We start from the raw sequence: 23,872 nt of genomic DNA on the forward strand, positions 1-23,872 counted from the left end.
TCACACGACTCCACTCCAGGAAGACAAACAACCCAATTAAAAAATGGGCAAAGGACTTGAACAGACACTTCTCCAAGGAAGACATACAGAAGGCCCAGAGACATATGAAAAGATGCTCAGCATCACTAGCCATCAGAGAGATGCAAATTAAAACCACAATGAGGTATCATCTCACACCAGTCAGAATGGCCAACATAAACAAATCCACAAACAAATGTTGGAGAGGATGCGGAGAAAAGGGAACCCTCGTGCACTGTTGGTGGGAATGCAGACTGGTGAGGCCACTGTGGAAAACAGTATGGAATTTCCTCAGAAAACTAAAAATGGAACTGCCCTTTGACCCAGCAATTCAGCTGCTGGGATTATACCCTAAGAACACTGAAACACCAATCCAAAAGAATCTGTTCACCCCAATGTTCATAGCAGCACAATTTACAATAGCCAAATACTGGAAGCAACCGAAGTGCCCATCAGCAAACGAGTGGATCCAAAAACTATGGTATATTTACACAATGGAATTCTACGCAGCAGAGAGAAAGAAGGAGCTTATACCCTTTGCAACAGCATGGATGAAACTGGAGAGCATTATGCTAAGTGAAATAAGCCAGGAAGTGAGGGACAAATACCATATGATCTCACCTTTAACTGGAACATAAGCAATAGAAGGAAAAAGCAAACAAAATATAACCAGAGACATTGAAGTTAAGAACAATGTAACAATAGCAAGGGCGGGGGTGGGGGGTGGAGGCGGGGGACAGTGGGTAGAGGGGATTACAGGAACTACTATAAAGGACACATGAACAAATCCAAGGGGGAGGGTGGAGAGGGGGGAGGGAAGTGGGTTCACCTGCGGTGGGGTGAAGGGATGGGGGAAAAGGCATACAACTGTAATTAAATAACAATAAATAAATTTAAAAAAAAAAAAAAAAGAATGTGTATTTTGCTTCTTTGGGATGAAAAGCTCTACATATATCAGTTAAATCCATTTCCTCTAGGGTATTGTTAAGTGACACAATATCCTTCTTGATATTTTGTTTGGAAGACCTGTCCATTTTTGACAGTGGGGTGTAAAATCCCCTACTCTAATTGTGTTGCTGTCAATATCTTTATTGAAATCCTCCAAGATTTTCTTTATTTATTTGGGTGCTCCTATTTTGGGTGCATATATATTTTCAATGTTTATGTATTCTTGGTGAATTCTTCCATTGAATGTTATGAAGTGACCTTCTGGGTCTCTCTTTATGGCCCTTCTTTGGAAGTCTATTTTGTCTCATAAGTCTAGCCCCTGCTTTTTTTTCCTGTCTGTTTGCTTGGAAAATTTGTTTCCAGACTTTCACTTTCAGTCTGTGTAGGTCTTTTGTCTGAGATGGGTCTCTTGTAGGCAGCATATGTGTGGGTCATGTTTTCTTATCCATTCAGCTATTCTATGTCTTTTGATTGGAGCATTTAATCCATTTACATTTAAGGTTATTATCGATAGGTAGTTATTCATTGCCACTTTTTCCTACCTTTCTCCTCTGTCTTTCTCTTTTCCTTCCTTTCCTTAAAGCAGTCCCTTTAGCATCTCTTGCAGAGCTGGTTTAGTGGAGGTGTATTCTTTTAGACTTCTTTTGTCTGGGAAACTCTTTATTTGGCCTTCTATCTTGATTGAGAGCCTTGCTGGGTAAAGTAGTCTTGGTTGCAGGCCTGTGGTTCCCATTACTTGGAATATTTTTTGCCATTCTCTTCTGGCTTGGAGCGTTTCCATTGAGAAGTCAGTTGCTAACCTTACTGGGGCTCCCTTCTTTGTTACTTCCTTTTTCTCCTTTGCTGCCTTTAAGATCCTCTCTTTGTCTTGGAATTTTGCCATTTTAATTATGATGTGTCTTGCAGTAGGCCTCTTTGGGTTCCTCTTGCTTGGGACTCTCTGTGTTTCCTATATTTGGGTGACTTTTTCTCTCATCAGATTAGGGAAATTTTCCATCATTACTTTTTCAAACAGGTTTTCTATCCCTTGCTCTTCTTCTTCTCCTTCTGGTATTCCTATTATACGTATATTGTTACGTTTCATGTTGTCCTGCATTTTCCTTAATCCCCCTTCATTCTTTCTGAGCCTCTTTACCTGTTCTTGCTCTTTCTGGGTGTTTTTCTCTAGTTTGTCCTCCAGCTCGCTGATCCGATCCTCTGCTTCATCAAGTCTGCTTTTCATTCCTTCTAGTGTGTTCTCCAATTCAGAAAGTGTATTCTTCATTTCCTCTTGGCCCTTGTTGATATTTTCTATTTCCTTTTTCATGTTAATATAGTTTGCAGTGAGTTCATTGTAGTTTCCCTGTAGTTTCTGGTAGTTCTCTATGAGCTCAGTGAGCTCAGGGAGCTTCCTGATAACCATTGCTTTGAACTCAGTATCTGATAGTTGACTTGCCTCTTTTTCAGTTAGCATTGTTTCTGAGGCTTCCTCCTTTCCTTTCATTTGGGGATTGTTTCTTTTTCTTCCCATTGTTTGTGAGACTCGTCTTGTTAGCCTCTGCTTCTTAAATTGCTCTATTCTGACTCCCTGGGTTTATGGTGTGAATTTCTATGGTAGAATGCCAGTGGGATTCGGTGGTGCTGTCTCCTTAATCTCCTGTGCTCACTGGTCTTGAGCTGACTTTTATGGGTCTAACATGGTCTATCTCTGATCTTTTCAGTGCTCCAGGTTTTATTGTCTCACCTGTGGGAAAAAGAGAAAGGGGGCGGGAGAAGAAAAAAAAAGAAGGGAAGGAGGGAAAAAGGGAATAGAAAAGGAAAGGAAGGAAGGAAGAAGGAATAAAGAAAGATCAGAGGCAAGATAAGAAGGAATTTTAACAAAAGTTAAAACAAAAGAATAAATAAAAGAAGGCAGAAAGAAGGAATAAAAAAAGGTAAAGGATGGAAGGAAGAAGGAATAAAAAAAGAAAGAAGGACAGAAAGGAAGAAAGAATTCAGGAGGAAAGGAGGAAAGAAAAAAAGAAAAAGTCTTCTGCTGGCTTTAAACTGATCGGGTTAGTTCTGCTCCTCTTCCTCTCTGTGAGTTGGGATGGGGTGTTTGGAAGGATTGGTTTCACTTTTCTCCCTTCCTGAGCCACACTCTTCGCTGTTGTTCAGCCTCCAGTCCAGTTCCTCAGGGTCCTTCTGCCCCCCACTAGGCCTTTAGTTCACCAATTGTGCTGTCCTTGGGTTGCACCAGTTAGGGGCAACTCACACTCCCCCTTCTTGCTCTTTGCGGTGTTACATGCTAGGGGCTGTTGGTGCTGCTATGGGGTAGTTCAGCCCCCTACTGGGTCGAGTCTTTCCTGGGAATGCTATCTCCCCTAGCCCTGCAGCTCCCCTCTGCTGGGCATTCGGTCTTCCTCCTAGAGAGCCAGTAGACCCTGAAGGGCTCTGTGCGCAGGGGCTAGGTAGGAGTTGTTCAGAACCAGTGCTTTTAGGTGTGGTCGTTCCCAGGCAGCCAGGCCATTGGTCAGCCGATCCGCTGCTTTGGGCCTGGGTTGTGCGGCTGGCGGGCCCCCACTTTGGGCCTGTGCGTGGGGCAGCTAGCCTCTGCTCCCGGTGCGCACCCACCTCAGATTTCAGGTGTGGGCGCCCAGCTGGGGTTTCAGGTGTGGGTGCCCAGCCGGGGTTTCAGTTGTGGGCGCTCTGTCCGCTAATCTGGGTGCACACCAGCTGGGCTTCAGGTGAGCCCTGGGGCTGCTCATCCTGCGTTCACAGTCCAGAGGCTGAGGGGGGAGGGGTGCCAGAGGCAGCAGCTGCTGCAGAGAGTTCTCTAACTAGCCCCTGAGTGCCTCTATTTTCTCTTTTTCTTTTTGAGAAATTCTTCCTATTCAAACCCCCTGGTCCAAAGAAGCACCTGGCTGCTCACACAACCCAGCCTGGCTGTCTCCCAAGAATCCTGCAGCAGACCCTGCACTGGGGCCAGGGCTTCAGCCGCCCTGGTCCCCACGCAGGTCCCAGGGACCTTATTGTCCTTAAGCACTCTTCTTACTGTCAGATCTTTCAATGTCCTCTATCTTTGGTCTCTGATCTTCATATATGCTGGAATACTGTTGGCTGTTCGCTCTGTTCCTCAGATCAGCTAGGTGTTTCACTGGTGCTGAGGGGAAGTGGACTCCACTCCCACGTACCTCCCCGCCATCTTCCCAACATGAAGCGAAGGGTTTCTACCTACACCTCCATCTTGGCCAGAACCCTGCTAATCTTTTTCTGGAGTATTGATCTGTTTTTATATTTGGGCCATATTTCTTTATCTCAGCGCACCAGTCTGGATGAATGCTTCTTTAACTCCTTGGTTGTCAGAGTTCCATGCACTTGGCTATTCTGGCAGTTCTACTTGTTTATTGTTTTTAAATTGGTCGTTATCCTTATTTTGGTTGTTCGAGGAAGGGAAGAGTTTCTACCTACACCTCCACGTTGGCCAGAACTCTCCTTTGATTTTTTTTTTTTTTTTTAGGTAGGTGAACATAAAGTAGATCTTTGTTTAATTTTTAATAGTGTGAGGGGTCCTTATTGGAGGCAAAGTTGTCTCTAAATTATTATTTTTTATATACAGTGGTATTTCTTTCCTCATATCAGTAGGCTCAAATATTACTGTTATAATAAATATTTCCTTAGATAAAACTGTCTTCCCTTTTCATATCTTTCAATCAAGGATATTACAAAGGCAGCATCTAGGAAATAATTATGATAACAGAAACATTCTGCTCATGGGTAAGACCAAGTCAATAAGAGCAATTTGACCTCCCTGAAGAACAAAGCTTATGTACTGTTTATATTGGGGTATTTTATATTTAACCAAAAATTAAAGGCAGAATGATTAAATCTAAAACTATTCAAACATAGTTTCAAGAGTGTTGAGTGGAGAGTGACTTTTAAGTTGAAATCCCGATTTTTGTGAATGAGGACATTGTAGAAAAACACATTTGAAATGAATTTAACTGAGTGAGTTGAATGAGATACTAGTTTCCTGTAACAAAGATGGTGCACATATCCCAGCCTGCAATCTTCAGAGGAGCTAAAGAATGGGCAGTGTCGGTGTTCTTTGGGATTAAAGACAGGTAAGAATCCTACAAAGCTCTCCCACTCCGCTGGTGTGCATTGTCTTTTCCTTCGTGCTCCCCAAACTCCTTTCCTGCTAGCATTTATCCCGTGGGCCTGTGTTATAGCAGTTGCAGGCTGGGCTCATGGCAGTCTTTCCTGTAATTCTGTGGAACCAGGTGGTGCCTTATCCCCTTGGGAACAGTCTTCTCAGCTGTGAGAACAGAGTGTGATGTTATGATTGGTTCTACAGACTCAGACTCTGCTAAGTTCTGGAAGTATTGGTCTCCAGCTCTCTTCTTCTGAGCTTGTTGGCCCAAGGAGCAAAAACCAACTCAAAGGAATTCAAATAAGAAGTGTAGGAATACTTCCCAGGAACTGGGAAGTGAAACCTGCCTTTCTGTGTGTTTGTGAGTCTTTCTCCTCACACCCCCTCAAGCCTTGTAGTCCCCCTTTCCCTACTCTTTTCCCCAGGTGGGTGTCCTGATCAACTCTGCAGTGCTCCTTCTGCAGGCCTCCCCTTGGCTTTAGCAGTGCCAGCTGACCACATGTGACAGACATATGTATATAGCTCCAATGGTCATTCAGTCTCTTAGGTCTCTTACTATAGATTTTTTTTTTTACTCTGATTGGCCCAGAATATATCAGGTGTCAGGAGGAAGGGGAGGCATAGGAACAGGTTACCCAGCTTAAGCATTGCTGCTTTGATTGACTCCTTCAGCAAGAGCTGTGGATAGGGATAATCTTGCTTAGAAGGAAGGTTTTAGAAAGCTTCTATGCCTGATGTCTTCTGCATAGTTCCCAGAGTTTATGTATCAGAAGTTCTTTCTTATATCAAATGTTGGACTTTAAAAATCCTTTTCTATATAAATATTGGAAGTCCATAACCCAGGAAGGCACAGTATTTACCCTGTGTATTTCCACTGGCATACTCTCAGACTCTTAACGCAGTGCCTGGCACCTTGCCGCATTCCATATATGTTTACTGACTGACTGATCAGGTACCCAGGTTAGCCCACAGAAGTCCATACAGCTATTCCTAGCAACCATTTATAACAGAGTTTCTGCAGGAAAATGCATCCCTAGTCATAACCATTAGGAAAATGTTAGTGTAATGCAATAAAAAGAATACTAAAAGGGAAATCGAGGTTCTAGTCCCAGCTCTGGCAGTAAATAGGTGTATGACTTTCAGTGAGTCATACATTCTCGCTGGTTTCATTTGCTATGTCTTTAAAATGAATAGAATTGAATGAGAACATCTCTGAGGTCCCTTCCAGCTATAAAACTCTGTGGCTCTAACAGAGTAAGGATTAAGTTTACTCCACCCCTTCAGTCTTCCTTCCCACTGCCATGCATGGTTACAAGGGTTTGGTTGTGAAGATCAACTAGATCTTCAGGCACCAATAACCCTCTCAGGCTACATAATTGCATCATCATCATCATCATGATAAATAATAGTACTTGAGCGCTTATTATGTGTCAGACACTCTTCTAGGCAGTTCATATACATTACCTAATTTAATCCTAAAAATAGTCCTATGAGGTAGATACTATTATTATTGTCATTTTCTGAGGCACTGGAAAATTAAGAGACTTGCCAAAAGTTACCCAGGAAATCCCAGGGCTGGGGTTTAAACCCAGGTGGTCTGATTCTGAGTTGAGCTCCAACCACAACAAGTAGTAGTTGTCAGTGTGGTCCCCAGACAAGCAGCTCCTTCTTCCCCATGGAACTTGTTAGAAATGCAAATTTTCAGGCCCCAGCCCAAGCCTACGGAGTCAGGAACTCTAGGGCTAGAGTAGCAGCTATCTGCTTTAACCTTTCAGATGGCTGCAATGCACACTAAAATTCTAGTGCTCCTGCTTCCTCTCTTCAGCACTGCCTTTCAACATACTGATAAGAAGTTCTTTAGGTTTCTACTCCCCAGGCATTCCAATTGGGGAGTTGGGGGTGTGGTATCACGGCCCAGTTATATATGAACAAGGCAAGCATTCAAATGTCAGAGGATCATAAATTAGGATCTAGTTACACTACTTTTCAAGCTCTCTTTCTCCTAGTTGGCATCACTGATGAAATCACTCCAGGAAAAGTCAGGAGGTGGAGATAATTACAAAGAAGGGAGATGTGGCCTTCTCCATGAAGCCCCAGCACAATCTAGGCAGTGCATCACATAGTAGGTACAGACCCTCCTTCCTTACGTGAGGCCTGCTCTATCCTTGACCATGCACGCCGTATCCATGAGCTGCATGTAGTACCTGAGCACTTGAGGTGTGTCTAGTCTGAATGGGACATATTGTGAATGGAAAATATACACTGCACATAGAATAATTAATACATGGAAAAATAATGTAAAATGTCTTCATAGTATTTTATATTGAAATGATAGTGTAATGAGTGTATTTAACTCTATACATTAAATAAAACATTGTTTAACTTCACATTTTCTTTGACTCTTTTACTGTGACTAAATAGAAAATTAAAAATCACATATGTGACTTGCATTATATTTCTACTGGCAGCACTATTTTCGACTAAGCTTGCAAAGTCCTATCATTGTCTACCTTAATGCACACACTGTGTTGTATGTATAGATTTTGTTTGTTGGTAATGATGATTATCAACACTGGAACTGAGAGATCTGTGGCAAGGTTAGGACCTGTTTTTCAACGGAGCCAGGAACCAGCCCAGAAGTTGGATTCCAAAGGTGAGAGTCAGACGGAGAGTCAGAACCAGGTGGTCAGGACCAGCTTGAGGGTTAAAGTCACAGAGATGTCAGAGCTGGCTTCCCAAGAACATGTTAGGCAGCACGGCCAAGAACCATGAGTAAGGACATGGACACTCAGGTGGCCATGAGTGTAAAGTAACTTCCTGCTGCATACCCAGAGCTTTTATATTGTTCCTGCTAAGCCAGAAACTAATTCTAGAATGGCTTACCTGGGTATGCAAGTGGGTGCAGGTAATTGGAAACACCTGGTTTAGGTAGGTGGCTGGGCACGCTCCAGGAAACAGCCACTTCTGGGAAGAATGCTGTGACAATGATGATGTTGGGCCAAGTTAGAACATTTGTTAAATTATTAAATTAACCTGAAAGCGAGTTTCTATGTTCCAGGTGTTGGTCTGAATTACTGTTGCCCTCATATAAACCTATCGCTGCACAATGTTAAAGGTAGACAGAGCCTTACACAGAAACCACAAGCTGAAACAATGTTTATATTAAAGGCAAAAATATTCATTAAGAATATTGAATCAATCAGTTGATATTATAATCATTACAAGACAGATGATTTCCAAAGATGGCTGCAATAATCCCTCTCATCCTGCACACCTTCTTGCATTGTGACTTTACCACTCTTCTCATAAAGGGAGAGAGTCTGTTTCCTCTTTTTAGAATTTTGGCTGACCCTATAACCAGTAGTATACAGAGGAAGTGATACCAGGTCACTTATAGGCTGATGCCTTCTGAGGCCTTGCAGCTTCTGTTTTGTAAAGAAGCTTGGGCTAGACAAGTGAATGATGAGAGACCATGGGGGTGAAGGCACGTGGAGAACTGAGGTGCATCCAGCAGCCAGGACCCAGACCTGGGAGGGAGACCCTCTTGATCCTGTAGCCCCAGTCAAATCACCTCAGCCAGCACCACAGGAGTCAGCTGAGCCATCCGCCCGAGCCCTCCTGAATTACTCACTCACAAAAGCCTGAGCAATAAGAAGGGTTAAGCCATTAGATCTTAGGATGACTTACTAAACAACATTGAACAAATGAAACGTCCTTTATTTGTATGTGCATTTTTCATTGAGGTTCTTTTACACATTATTTACATGATCACATAACTTTGGGATACATCATAATTGCTTAAAATACTTCTTTGTACACTCACTCAGAGTATATTAGGCTGAATATATATATATATATATATATATATATATATATATATATATATATATACACATACATACAGTCTATAGACTTTTCTCAAATTAATTTAAAGTACTAGGAGGCCCACAAAATGGTATGACATTGGAATGGAGATTATCCCTATTAGAGAACCACTTTTTTTTTTCAATTTTGTTGGTTTAATACTTATACCTACTAATTGCAGGAACTTCATTCCCCTGAACATTATCTCCAGGTATTTCAGGCAACACCTAAATTACAAGTGTGGCACCCCTGTAGTGTCTGTCCACTCCATTTTACTGGTTAGAGATATGCTACATTGTTTTTCCAGGTTCTTTTCCAGGTCCAATTAATTTCCATTTGGTATTTTTTGGTGTTCTGCTGGTGTTAACATTTCCTGGTAGTTTGTGGTGGAGTGAAGAAGAAAGGCTCTTTCCTATGAGATTCACACTGTGCTAGAGGCCATGTTCATGCTGTTCAGCCTCAGGAGGTGAAACAAACTAGCCTCTATTTTCTTACTTAAACCCTTTGAAACTAGGACCCAAATATGTGTCCAGGCTCTGCTAGGTATTGGTTGAAGTAACAGCTGTCATGGCGGGATTAACATCACTTTTGACAAAACCTTAGTGTCAAAAGTTATCCAGTGAGAACCACTTTTATACTAACCCTAATATCAGGACAGTGTTGCTGAAGGAGAGACCCATTGTACTGTCTGTGTCATAGCCTTCTAGCTGAGGGGCAATGTAGACTTTGATCTGGGGGAAGGCAGAGAGGAAGAATGATTGCCGGAGGGCACCATAGTGGCCATGTTATTTCTGCCTATTCTGTGTGCCACACTAACTAACCAAGTGCTGAAAAATCAGGGCAGCCATGTCGTGGGTTTGGTTCTGGGTTTTGAAAGTACTTTGAATTGAAGTTGCAGTCTGCCCTCTGTGCACTTCCCTGCTCTTCCTCATATGATTTCTTCAGCAAACATCAAATAGTCAGCCTTGTTCAAATAGTCATAGCACTACCCCATGATCCCTACCTGAGGTGGGAGTGAGGAAGAAGGTTCTAAGGGAAGAAAAGGAACATTAATAAAACAGATGAATAGCACATATTATAAGGAGTATTATTCAAAGATAAAATATGTAGCTGGAGTTAAGATAATTGTTCTCCGTAGATTCAAAGAAATTATAGGCAACATGTTTTTGTTCAGTTTGTTAAAAGCAAAGGTAGGCAAATGACAGGCCATGGGCAAGTTGCCAGTTTTTGTAAACAATGTTTTATTGAGACACAGCCATGCCCGCTTGTTTCTGTATTGTCTGTGGCTATATTTGCACTACAACAGCATAGTGGAGTAGTTGTGTTAAACATCATATGGCTCACCATCCTAAAACATTTACTGTCTGACCCTCTAAGAAAAAGTTTGCTGATCCCTGGCTTAGAGAAAATAAATGAGAGTGAAGTTGGGAGTAATCAGGAAAGATATGGAGGAGAAAAAGCCATTTCAGAGATTAAGACCACATTAACAATGAAATTTTAAATATTACTAAAATAATCAGGTGAACAATAGGAGGAAATCATGTAAAATTATAAGAACAAACATTAAAGTGGGTAGATAGGGGAAAATAGATGCAGAAAGTAGAAGAAAAGAGATACAACCTGTGCATAATTGGTGCTCCTGAGAAAGAAATGGACTAGAAGAGATAAAATATACTCAAAGATTAATAGAAGAAATAAATAGATAATTGGAATCTGCATATCACAAGAAAAACCATATCCCAGAAAAACGATTTAGAATTATTAGCACAAAACTGAGAGCTTTCGGGTTTTGTATTGTTTCCAGAAATGAGAAAAAACTAGCCCCCAACCTTTGAATTTGTAGATTGGTATACCTGGCTAGAATAAAAGGGAAAGGCGGATTTTGACATGGCCTCTTTCTTTCTTTATATGATATCAATGTAGATATGTTAACAACCAAAGAAGCAAGAGCTTTATAACTTTCTAAGCTGTGTTTTATTATTTTGGTGTTTTTATTAATTTGTTATCTAATGATTTTTCCTGTTTAGTAACGTTGTATCTTTAAAATGTCTGAAGAGCACTTAATCAAAAGAATACACAAACCACAGTATTTTTGCCCGGGAAGAAAATTAATAGATTGAGAGGGCCCTAAGGCCAGCCTTTGGTTTTATTCTAGATGATTTTCATGATATAGTTTTGTTAGTCATTTGGTACCTGCTTCCCAACTATATTAGGAGTACTCTCCCAGGGCTAACTCCCAGACCTTTCCACATAGGCCCCACAAAACTGAAGGCCTGGCCTAGCACAAGGCCACTTGAAGCCTGGTAGGGCCAGGCTGTCATCTGAAAATAGCTGCTGAACAAAGCTGAGAGACACAGGGCATGTGAATGTGTCCACGCTTGGTTTCCTTTAGTGGGAATTCCAATTGCCGTTAGTTCAAATTCCTATGATTTTTATTATTATTTCATAGACTTTGTCCCCTGAAATATATGTATATATAGTTCTCCTTTAAGATTATTGTTATGACAGTAGCACATAAAGCACAAAAGCGCAGAGCTGAAAAAGCAGCAGTCAAATAACATAGTTAAACATAACCTTGATTAACAAATCTTGTTATTCATGGATGACAGCTCAGTTAATAAGTGTTTGTGGCTTGGATACTAAACTGGAGGTTAATGGTGAGAGGAAGCAATTGTAGAATCCAGATTTTTAAGACAAATATGCATCATGCCCCAAAAGGCATGCACGGAATCAGGTGTGTAGTTAGTCAGCTGTGATGATGTACTTCGGGTGTTCTCCTTCACTGGTCCAGCTGTGAACGCCTCCAGAACCACCAAGCCAAAGAAGGAGGAGTGACCCTTCATGCCCCACTTCCGCATGCGTGCTTTGAATGGCCAAAGACTAGCTTGTGAGAGAGGAGAATTTTTACTTGAAATTTTTTTAATTAAAATTTTATTTTGACTTCTCTAAATTAGCTTTGTAGAATGGGTAGATAAATTATATAGTTCCAGGAGAACATGTGTCCAAGGTTAACTAATATTTATAAATATCTAAGTTGGCCTTCAAATGTCAATGGTGTGGAGTCAGATTTTCCCTAAACTTCATGTGACTTAAAAGCAAAATGAACAAGAGACATAATTTGAAAACTGTACCGTTCATTTGGCATTAAGTGGCATTCAATGTTAAAGAATCTGAAGCATTGGTACATTCCTTAACTAATTCTCTTTCCTCCCTGTGAAATGGATTAAAAAGTGGGAGGGTTTTTTTTTTTTTTCCACTGGTGATCAGGTCAGGGCTGAAAGTAAATAAGTATCTGAGGAAATGGATAAGCCAGTCATATCCTTAAAGGACACTAAAAGAATGTGGGAAATTTGTCTTTTTCCTACTTCATTTTTTGAGAGACAGAGAGAGAATTGACGTCTAAAACATGTAACCTTAAAATCCTTTCTGTAGTCAGAAGCCAAAGCTGGGTGGCAATTTGATCACAGATTGTGCCCTGGTGGTGTCATGGGTCATATGTTCATCATGTGAACAGGAAGGTGAGAAGTGGTGAACTTTTGCCTCAGTTGTGCCATCCATCAGAGAATAAATAGACCAAATCAACGTGTGCAGCTGTATGAGAAGGGGAATGGCCGAGTACTTCTCACACAGGGGCCTTTGTGTCCTGGACATGACCTGGCATTATGATGGGATGCACTGGGCCTGAGCTTTGTGGCAAATTACTAACCCATTATCACACCAGAACACAAGATCGTTTATCTTCTAATCCAGAGTGTCACCTGTTCTTCATTTACCAGTCAATAACCATTAATTATGCTCAATGGAAATTTAAACAAAGCCCTTTCCCTCTGTAAAACCAGTAAACTATTCAGTAATAACAAATAAATCTGGAGTTGTATATCCTTTCCCTTCCCATTCCCAGACTGGAGTCTGGTACAATATGAACTTTAGAGGAAATGCCTAGAAATTGATAGGTCAAAGGCTTCAGATAGTCTTATGGAAAAGAAAAGAGCAGATTCTTGGCACTCACCCTAGTGAAAGTGAGAGGCTCCAACTGATCCCCAGATTCCTGTTGAGGAACAAAACAAGCACCAGGGAACTTGTGCCCAGTGTTTAAAGTAATCTGCTATTAACCAGTAATCATATTTTCTCCTTTTATTTTTAGCAAGCCTTTGCTTTTTTTCACATGACTAGAAATATGATTATTTTCAAAACCATTCTAGCACAATATAGCATTTTAAAAGAAATAAAATAAAGCTGAGCAGTCCTGAAAGACCTATTTGAAAATGTTATTTTTAGAATGGAAATTTGAGTAAAACACACTTGTATACATTAATCCTGCAGAAAAATGTTCAAGTAGAAATTCTAGCCAGGAGCATAATTTAATTTTTCCTAAAAACTTTTAAAGTATTTTGAAGAAAGCCAAAAATATTTGCATGTGTTCATGTGTGTGGGCACATTCAGGAGAGGTGGGAGGGTCAGCCTGGTTAGGAAGTGTGGCCAAAGAGCAGGCTGAGTCCCAGTGAACCCAGCCATGCTGTCTGTCATTGATGACAGGAAACTCAAGTTGATAACAGGAATTTGTTTTAAGGACTAGACCTGGGGCCCTTGCACATGGCACAGGGGTGTCCAACACTTTGGCATCTCTGCGCCACACTGAAAGAAGAGTTGTCTTGGGCCACACATTAAATACATTGCAACACATAATCACAAAAAAGTCTCATGACGTTTTAAGTAAATATACGATTTAGTGTTGGGCCACATCACAGCCATTCTAGGCTGCATGTGGCCCGCGGGCCTCGGGTTGGACACCTCTGGTAGAAGAAGAGGCCAGAGTTCCCACACAGATGAGGGAAACAAGCATTCTAGGCCCCAGGAACTGCACCTGCAAGTCACAGACATGAACAACAGGCCCCTTAACTGGCTTCTGCTACAGCCAGCGCCCATTACAAAGAGGCACCTCTCAGAGGAGCTTAACTATGAAGGGTGCTGGGCACAAGGTTTGACCCACAGACCTGGGCTGCATTTCAGACCACAGTCCTTGGCCTGGAGCAGATAACAGTGTGCAGGGGCCATGGAGCCCAGGGAGCTACAAAGCATTAAAGAGAACATCTTGTATTTGGTACCTTTTAAATAATGATCGAGCTTTATTGTTAAATAATTAGCATAACATTTAGAAAGTATTATAATTAAATTCATTAACTGTGAACTCATAGTGCAAAATGAAACCAGATATTTCACTAAAGTGAACAAAACCCTCTCCTAGCCAATACAATTTCATCAGTTACTTTTCAGTATATCATTGACCTCAACCTAGTGCCATTGTTTCACCCAGTTGCCACATGTCCAAGGCCTATATAATTGCCCAAAGTCTCATCTTTTCTAGAACAAAAATATGATTTAAAAATATCATGTTATAGGCTAAAAATACACAATATCCACAAGAAGTAACTTCAAGTAAAAGACAAATATTTACCTATTTTTTATTTTTACAAGTCTGCCACAAATTCAAAGAATAAAGAGGAATTAAACATTTTTGGTTTCGTTTTTGTAAGCTGCCCTGTTGAATTCAGAAAACTACTTTTCAGCTTGTCCAATAGCAGCTAGGGAGATACTGACTAAGATAGTTTTCTTTAAGTGTTAGAACAAGTGTTCAATTTGTGTAATATTAAGGACTGTGCCTATTATTTTTACTTACTATATTTTGAAAAGTGAATATGAGTAATTAAAAAAACATTCATTTCTCACTTGCTTGGATTGTTGTTAAAGAGACATGTCAAATACCAACTATACTTATTTTTTAATATGCATCTTCTGTGTAAACAAAACCTGTATAATTAATGTTCAGTTCCCAGCTATAGAAACTATAGGCCTGTATGCTGTTGATAAAAGATGACATAACTGAGTGAACCCAAGCTGTGATGGTTGCCACAGTTCGTGTCTTAGACATGCAGCTGCATTGCTGCCCAACTAGACTCCTTGGTCCCAATGAAAAGTGAACCTGTAGATACTCCCATTGACAAACTGACCTCGAAATGCTGCTGCTGAAATCCTGAACTGGTACAAAGCTTTTCATTGCGTCTCAGACAACCATTTTAAAAATGGTAGTACTATTCATTACATGATTGTTTTTCCATTAATAATTTTTTAATTTAGTAGAGATTTATTTTACAGGGTTTGACTGTACCTTCTTTTTGTTAGAACATAGAATTGGTAACCAGTGAGGGCTCTAGAAACAGCACTTACAGATAAGATGCAGAGGAGTAGTATGTAAATTTTTAGCCACTGCTCTTGGAAGAGTAAAACCTAACTCAGGTTTATTTCTTTAAGTACCATGCCATTAGCTGTACTATCCATAGAAGCTGGGGATCTGCTTCCAGCCAAGGTGGAGGCGTAGGTAGAGACACTGTGCCTCCTTGCACAACCAAAAGAAGAACAACAATTTAAAAACAAAAAAACCCCCAGAACTGACAGAAAATTGAACTGTATGGAAGTCCAACAACGCAGGAGGTAAAGAAGAAACATTCATCCAGACCCGTAGGAGGGCGGGAGACAGGCAGCTGGGGTGGAGAGGACTTGCAGCAAGGTGGTGGCTGACGGGTCCAGCGAGCTGGCAGATTATGGAACAGGGCAGGCCAGGCTGCAGCTAACAGACCCCACAAGGTGGTGGCTAGCAGACCCTGCAGCCCTACATTCACACATAGATAAACTGGGAGGAACGGTGGGGGAGCAAAGCAGACCTCGCAACCCAGGGCTCCAGCACAGGGAAATAAAGCCTCAAACCTCTGACTGAAAACACCCAGGGGGTTGAGGCGGCAGCAGGAGAAACTCCCAGACTCACAGGAGGGTTTGTTGGAGGGACCCACAGGGGCCTAGAGTGTGCACAAGCCCACCCACTTGGGAATCAGCACCAGAGGGGCCCAGTTTGATTGTGGGTAGCAAAGAGAGTGACTGAAATCTGGCAGAGAGTGGAGCAAGCGCCATTGCTCCCTCTTGACCCTCCCCGCCTTACAGCATCACATTGCAGCGACCAGTGTTACCCTGCCCTGGTGAACACCTAAGGCTCCACGCCTTTACAACAGGCACACCAAGACAAAAAAATATGACCCAAATGAAAGAACAGATCAAAGCTCCAGAGATAATACAACTAAGCAACAAAGAGGTAGCCAACCTATCAGATGCACACTTCAAAACACTGGTAATCAGGAAGCTCACAGAATTGGTTGAATCTGGTCGCAAATTAGATGAAAAAATGAAGGTTATGCTAAGAGAAACAAAGGAAAATGTACAGGGAACCAATAGTGATGGGAAGGAAACTGGGGCTCAAATCAACCGTGTGGACCAGAAGGAAGAAAGAAACATCCAACTAGAAAAGAATGAAGAAACAAGAATTCAAAAAAATGAGAAGAGGCTTAGGAACCTCCAGGACATCTTGAAACGTTCCAACATCCGAATTATAGGGGTGCCAGAAGGAGAAGAGGAAGAACAAAAAATTGAAAACTTATTTGAACAAATAATGAAGGAGAACTTCCCTAATCGGGCAAAGGAAATAGACTTCCAGGAAGTCCAGGAAGCTCAGAGAGTCCCAAAGAAGCTGGACCCAAGGAGGAACATACCAAGGCACATCATAATTACATTAGCCAAGATTAAAGAGAAGGGGAGAATCTTAGAAGCAGCAAGAGAAAAGGACACAGTTACCTACAAAGGGGTTCCCATAAGACTGTCAGCTGATTTCTCAAAAGAGAACTTACAGGCAAAAAGGGACTGGAAAGAAGTATTTGAAGTCATAAAAGGCAAGGGCCTATATCCAAGATTACTGTATCCAGCAAAGCTATCATTTAGAATGAAAGGGCAGATAAAGTGCTTCTCAGATAAGGTCAAGTTAAAGGAGTTCATCATCACCAAGCCCTTCTTATATGAAAAGTTAAAGGGATTTATCTAAGAAAAAGAAGATGAAAAATAGGAACAGTAAAAATGACAGCAAACTCCCAGTTATTAACAACCACACCTAAAACAAAAACAAAAGCAAACTAAGCAAACAACTAGAACAGGAACAGAACCACAGAAATGGAGATCACATGGTGGGTTATCAACAGGGGAGTGGAAGGGGGAGAGAGGGAGGAGAGATACAGAGAATAAGTAGCATAAATGGTAGGTAGAAAATAGATGGGGGAGGTTAAGAATAGTTTTAGGAAATGTAGAAGCCAAAGAACTTATAAGTATGACCCATGGACATGAACTATAGGTGGGGAATGTGGGAGGGAGGGGGTGTTCAGGATGGAGTGGAATGAAGGGGGGGAAATGGGACAACTGTAATAGTATAATCAATAAATATATTTTAAAAATACATTGTTACAAAGGGAAAAAAAGAAGCTGGGGATCTTTAAAATTTTTGAGCAACTCGAAATCAGGATCCATAGTTTAACATACTGGACTTAGTTATGTTTATTGAGAAGGGTAGTCATGGAGTTCTTGAGGTCTTGGAATACTTGTGAAGTCCAACATTCTGTTTAGGATTCAATATTCCCTTCTTGATGTCATTTCCTTTGTGCTCAATACAAATCATCTCATCTTAGTTACAATTCATACCAGTCTAAGGGTCACTGGCATTCTTTCAGTTTTAGAGATAAGGAAATTGATTTATAGATCAGCCATTGCATCTCAGGTTTTGAAGTCCAGTTTACACAGTATCAGCAAAGCTCTGGCCAGGTGGCTCAGTTGGTTGGAGCATTGTCCCATACACCAGTGGTCCCCAGCCTTTTTGGCACCAGGGACCAGTTTCATGGAAGACAATTTTTCCATGACCAGGGGATAGGGGAATGGTTTCAGGATGATTCAGTCACATTGCATTTATTGTTCACTTTATTTCTATTGTCTTACTTGTAGTATATAATGAAATAATTATACAACTCAGCACATGCCAGAGTTAGCATGTGGGCTTACCAAAACTGTGACTGTGACGAGTGTGCAGTACAGGAAAGAGGGATACAGACAGAAGTGGTAAATAAAATAATGGGCAGGCCACACACAGAGTAAAATAATCGTCGTATTCTAGCTTAAAGCCTGCCACCAGATGCAGCTTAACTGTCACTTGCAACTCAGTGATAGGGTTTTGGTATGAGTCTGCAAGCAATTGATTTATTATGGTCCCTGTGCATTCAAACCTCTCTGCTAACGATAATCTGTATCTTCAGCCACTCCCCAGTGCTAGCATCACTGCCTCAGCTCCACCTCAGATCATCAGGCATTAGATTCTCATACAGAGTGTGCAACCTAGATCCCTTGCATGAGCAGTTCACAGTAGGGTTTGCACTCCGATGAGAATCTAATGCTGCTGCTGATCTGATGATCCGACAGGAGGCAGGGCTCAGACAGTAATGTGAGTGATGGGGAGCAGCTACAAATACAGATGAAGCTTTGCTCAGTTGCCCTATGCTCACCTCCTGCTGTGTGGTCCAGTTCCTAAAAGACCATGGACTGGTACCCATCTGTGGTCTGACAATTGGAGACCTCTGTTGTACAACAGAGGTTGTAGGTTCAATTCCTGGTCAGGGCACATAACTAAGTTGCAGGTTTGATCCCCAGTCAGGATGCATACGGAGGCAACTGATTGATGTTTCTCTCTCATATTGATGTTTCTCTCTCTCTCTCCCTCCCCGCTTCTTCCTCTCTCTCTAAAATCAGTAAGCATATCCTTGGGTGAGGATTAAAAAAATAAATATAAATAAACAGTATCAGTAAATAAATACTAGTGGATTAAAAAAAATTCTCTTGGTGCTTTGTTAATCACTTTTTTCAATTATAGTTGACATACACTATTATATTAGTTCAGGTGTACACCCCAGTGATACATTATATAACTAAGTGATTATATACTAAGTGATTATCCCAATCTGCTACCCATCTGATCATACAGAGTTATTAGAATATTATTGACTATACTCCCTATGCTGTACTTTACATCCCCATGGCTATTACGTAACAATCCATAGGTACTTCTTTATCCTCTTTACCTTTTTTCCCCATCCCCCCAACCACCCTCTGATTTGTCAACCATCAAAATGTTTTCTATATCTATGAGTCTGTTTCTGTTCTTTCTTGTTTGTTTTGTTTTCTTAGATTCATTTCTAGATAGATATGTATTTATTGCCATTTCATTGCTCATATTTATTTATTATCTTTTTCCTCTTATTCTTCTTAAAGAAGACCTTTTGACATTTTAGAAAGTACTGGTTTGGTAATGATGAACTCTTAGCTTTTTCTTGTCTGGAAAGCTCTTTATCTGTCTTTTAATTCTACGTGATAGCTTTGCTGCATAGAGTAATCTTGGTTCTTAGTCCTTCTTTTTCATCACTTTGAATATTTCTTGCAAGTCCCTTCTGGCCTGTAAAGTTTCTGTTGAGAAATAGAACTGACAGTCTTATGGGAGCGCCATTGTAGATAACTAGGTATCTAGTAGTTTTCTAGGTAGTTTTCTCTTTCTGCTTGTACCCTGCAGGGGTTGTGGCTGATCTGAGAGATACACACTAACTCTTTTCTTAAGTATTTTACATATATCAGGTACACAGGTTCAAGGTCATGACTTAGCTGCATGTTTGTACATAACTAATGTTAAGCCATAATGTTTAAGCCAGTTTGTTTATAAGTCTGTTTTGTAAGGGTGTGTGATATTCAATACTAAATTGTACCTGAGAGATAACATGAAATCTGAAGTCAGTGTTGGTGTAGTTGGGTTTTATTCCCCCCCAACACAATGCAAACTTCAAAGTTAGTGGGTTTTTTTTTTCCATTTACCATTGAAAATGGCTGGAAAAATACATATATCAATTCAATAATCCAAGAGATGTTGAAGAACTTCAGCAAATGCTACTTGAATCTGATGATGACAATGATAAAGTTGAGTATGAAGATGAAAGTGATTTAGTAGATGAAGATTATTTGGAAGTTCATTCAGAAGAGTCAGATATCAAGCAAGATCTTTCTGGTAAAGAAAGTGAAGATGAATAAGACATGAGTGAAGAGTGTTTTTTTGGAAAGGAAAGGAATCAAAATGTGTTAGGTGCTATGCATCCAAAATGAGTCACTTATTAAAATATCTTTGCAAGTGTTGTGGACAGTGTGTATGCCGTGAGTCCAGCAATATTGTTTGCAATGACGGTTACAAACAGTTTGCAAAGCCAGCGATTGAAGAGTCTGATTAATTAATATTAAAGACATTTTTGGTTCTATTTTTAATAATATCCATGTTTCTGTTATTGTAAAAAAGTTTTTATTCTTTGTGCTTTTATATCTCTGTGTTTAATAATTTCTAGATTGTAATTGAAAATAAATAAAAACCATGTATTATTATATAAATACAGTGTTTTAAATTTTTTTTTGCATTTCAGCACATTGTAGTAATGGATGTATCTCTTGGGTACAGTGAACTACACTGTAATATTTTTTATTGTGATTTCCACAGGGTTAATATTCTTTGTTTTTAACCTTTTGCATTTTAATTATGTTGTGCCTTAATTATGTTGTGACCTGAGCCTCTTTGGGTTCATCTTGTTTAGGAGTCTCTGTGCTTTCTGTATGTCTATTTTCTTCACTAGGTTAGGGAAGTTTTCTGTCATTATTTTTTCAAATAGGGTTTCAATTTCTTGCTCTCTACCTTCTCCTTCTAGTACTCCCATGATGCAAATGTTAGTATGCTTGAAGTTGTCCCAGAGGCTCCTTACACTATATTTTTTTCAATTCCTTTTTCTTTTTGCTATTATGATGAGGGTGTTTTTTGCTCCCTTATATTTCAGATTGCTGATTTGAGTCTCGACTTTTTCTATAAAAAGTCACTAAAGCTGGACACTCCAGGTGTACCTCACCCCCCATGTTAGCTGTGTACACCCTCCTGTTGTAGTTGAGCCTTGATTGCTGTTAGCATATCATTGGAAGGGATTTACCCCTAGGCTGATCAGCTGTAAGGACTGGCTGTGACCACCAACCACTGCAAAGGATTTAGTGTGCAGGGGCCTGTCCCACAGAACAGGACTTACCTCAGTGGGACTCTTGTGCCTACTGAACCCACCCCCTTGAGTATGTGGCCATGGAGGTGGTTCTGTGGTGCTTCAATGTAGTAGTCTGAAGCTGCCCACCAGGTGCACTGTCTCTGAGGCACCCCCTGGAGGTGCCTGCTACAGTCAGCTGCCACCTGTGTCCTCCCCAGGGCCACCTGGGTTGATCTACAAAGCAATCTGCAGATGGTTGCTACTTGTGCTGGGCTGGAGGTGCCCAGGAGAGGCCAAGCTGCACACCATGGCCTGCTGCTGCTGCTAGTGCTGTACCTGGGACCACTTAGCAAGAGGTATGGAGCAGTCCAAGGCCAGAGACTGCTTTTTGAAAGATTTTAGAAGTCTGAAACATGAACCAAGACAGGCCATTCATATGGAAAAGCCACTGGAAACTGCTTGGGTAGGCCACAAGTTTGGTGGGACAGGGTCTCACCAGGGAATCACCAGAGAGGGGCAAACAGGGGCAAACTGTGAACCAAGTAATGGAGACTGAGATATTGCAACTGCCTGCTGGGTCTGGGAGGGGGTGGGATTATCAAAGGAACAATAGCCTACACCAGCCCTTTTGTCTGGGAGAAAGCTGCCTCCCAGCACTCGCTCTGATGCCAGATAATTCCGTTCTTCCCCTCCTTGGTGCCCTTTGAGCTGTTCCCCCAGCACTGGAGGTCAGAGGAAGGAAGTTGAAGTAAGTCTGTGTGTGGGCCCTTTAAGAGGAATTACGTGGGACTACAGAGGCCCTCCATCTCTTTCAGCCTCAATCCCTGCTAGTGTTAACAGCCAGAAGTCATGGAGACTTCACTTCCCAGCACTGGCACCCTGGGCTTGAGGGCCTGGTGTGGGGCTGGTATCCCTTGCTCTTCAGGGCAGATCTCTGCAGCCACAGTTGCCCTCCTGATATTTATCTGCTATACATGGGTGTGGGACCAACCCATTCTGCAGCTCGGCCTCTCCTCCCAGGAGTGATGTGGCTTCTTCTTGAAATCCCTAGTTGTAGGACTTCCACTCAGGTAGATTTTAGGTGGTTCTGAATAATGTTGTTCTCTATTTTAGTTGTAATTTTGACATGGTTGTCTGAGGATACGAGTATCATGTTTACCTATGCTGCCATCTTTACTGGAAGTCCATTAATTCTTGATTATTTTGTTGTTTGATGTCACCACTTTGGTACATTTTTACCTTTATCATTAAGAAATTTTGTTCTATTTTTGGTATAAACATCTGTCTTTAAAGGACTTTTCCTTTCCTTTTGTCCATAATGTGAAGGTAAATTAGGCAATGGTTTTTAAACTCTTCTTTTCTTAAATGTACTATAGAAAGGTTATTTGCCACATATATTCTTCAATATCTTGTTCCTCTAAATTGTATTCCAAGCAACTGCTGCATGACAGTCACCTGGGATGTTAAAGATTAGGATATCTAAAGCATATTCTCTACTACGTCCACGTCTGTGACTGTAGCCTAAGCACCTATACTGAGTTGTTCCCTGCATGACTCCGATATACATTAAAGTTTGAGAACCACTACTGTAGTGGTGAGAATATTGTATTAAGTCCATGGTTATTTTTTAGATGTACATGTTTAAAGTATTTAAACATGGAGACTGTTAGACTTACCATACATAGGTGATTCTAATGCCTTGGTAGCCCACATGAGCAAGCCAAACCTAAGCCACTTCTCTTGAATCTAAGAAAATGAAACTTAAGAACAACCAGTCACAAACAGCTTACTTGGCTTTCCCAAATAAGGCAACTGCATAAACTATAACCAATCAAATAATTGCTTTGCTTTGCTTTGCTTTACTTCATTTTCTAGTCTATGAAAACCTTGCCCCTCACTCTTGTTGATGGAGTGCTCCTAACTACCTTTGCTTTAGCATTACTCTATTCAAATAAAGGTATGAACAAATAAATTCCTTTTTAAAAAAATTAATATGCCTCAGATTACCTTTTAACAATGTCCTTATCCAATTATGTGAGTTTGATAACATTATATTTCCCAAGTGGCAGGTGGCTGCAACTTTAACTGGGATTTGCCTGTCTCTTTGTAGGCTATGTGGCTGATGTTGCAGAAGGAGGAGCCAGAGGATTTTGTCATAGCTACTGGAGAAGTCCATAGTGTCCGGGAGTTTGTAGAGAAGTCGTTTTTGCACATTGGAAAAACCATTGTGTGAGTATAACTAAGCACTGATTTCTGGTCATTCATCAGACATTTGCTGGCATGTTTGTCTAGGTGTTTGTTATTCTGCCTTGGTTTTGTCTTTTTCCCTTTTTACTCTATTGTAAAGCAATATAGAGAGTTTCAATGTAGAGCAGCGACTTTGTTCTTCATTGCATCTAATCCTAGTTATATCTTATGTGAAATATTTGTCACCATCTAAACAGTCTTTTTAAATTTTCTTCTGTTTTAATTTTTAAAATATTTTTCCTTTTTCAAAGGTTTTTAATTTTTTTTAATTTAAATTTTTATTATAGTTTACATATAGTGTACTTTGATATTACTGTAGCTAATTTTACTCTTACTAGTAAATATGATAACATTACACCATCTTTTTTTAATTCTTTGATTTTTTATTTTAAGATTTTGAAACCATTAAAAACTTACAGAAAAGTTTTAAATACATTACAATCTTCTTTTCTCTGAACCATTGAGAGTTGGTTGCCAGCCTGATGCCCCAACAACAGGGACTTTTGTGTGTATTTCCTATAAACAGAGACATTTTCTCACATAAACACAATACAAACATTAAAACAGGTAAATTCACTGATGAATTACTACTGTCTAATCATCAGATCTGATGTCGTTTTTGCCAGTTGAGTGAATGCTATACTGTATATGAAAATGATTTAGTTGATACTCATATACTACATTTGCTTGTAGCATTAGAAAATTTTGAAGGCAGATTTTT

General features: G+C 40.6%; 1 protein-coding gene across 1 annotated transcript in view; it reads left to right on the forward strand.

Annotated features, from left to right (window-relative positions):
- The window catches only part of GMDS (GDP-mannose 4,6-dehydratase), a 714,528-nt gene that overhangs the window by 525,256 nt on the left and 165,400 nt on the right, over positions 1 to 23,872 (forward strand). The window contains exon 8 of the mRNA XM_024552328.3: positions 23,015 to 23,133. Coding sequence (XP_024408096.1) covers positions 23,015 to 23,133 — 119 coding nt within the window. The remainder of the gene's footprint in view (positions 1 to 23,014; positions 23,134 to 23,872) is intronic.

The sequence above is a fragment of the Desmodus rotundus genome, chromosome 3 (genome assembly GCF_022682495.2).
Source record: "Desmodus rotundus isolate HL8 chromosome 3, HLdesRot8A.1, whole genome shotgun sequence".
In the NCBI taxonomy this organism is placed as follows: Eukaryota; Metazoa; Chordata; class Mammalia; order Chiroptera; family Phyllostomidae; genus Desmodus; species Desmodus rotundus.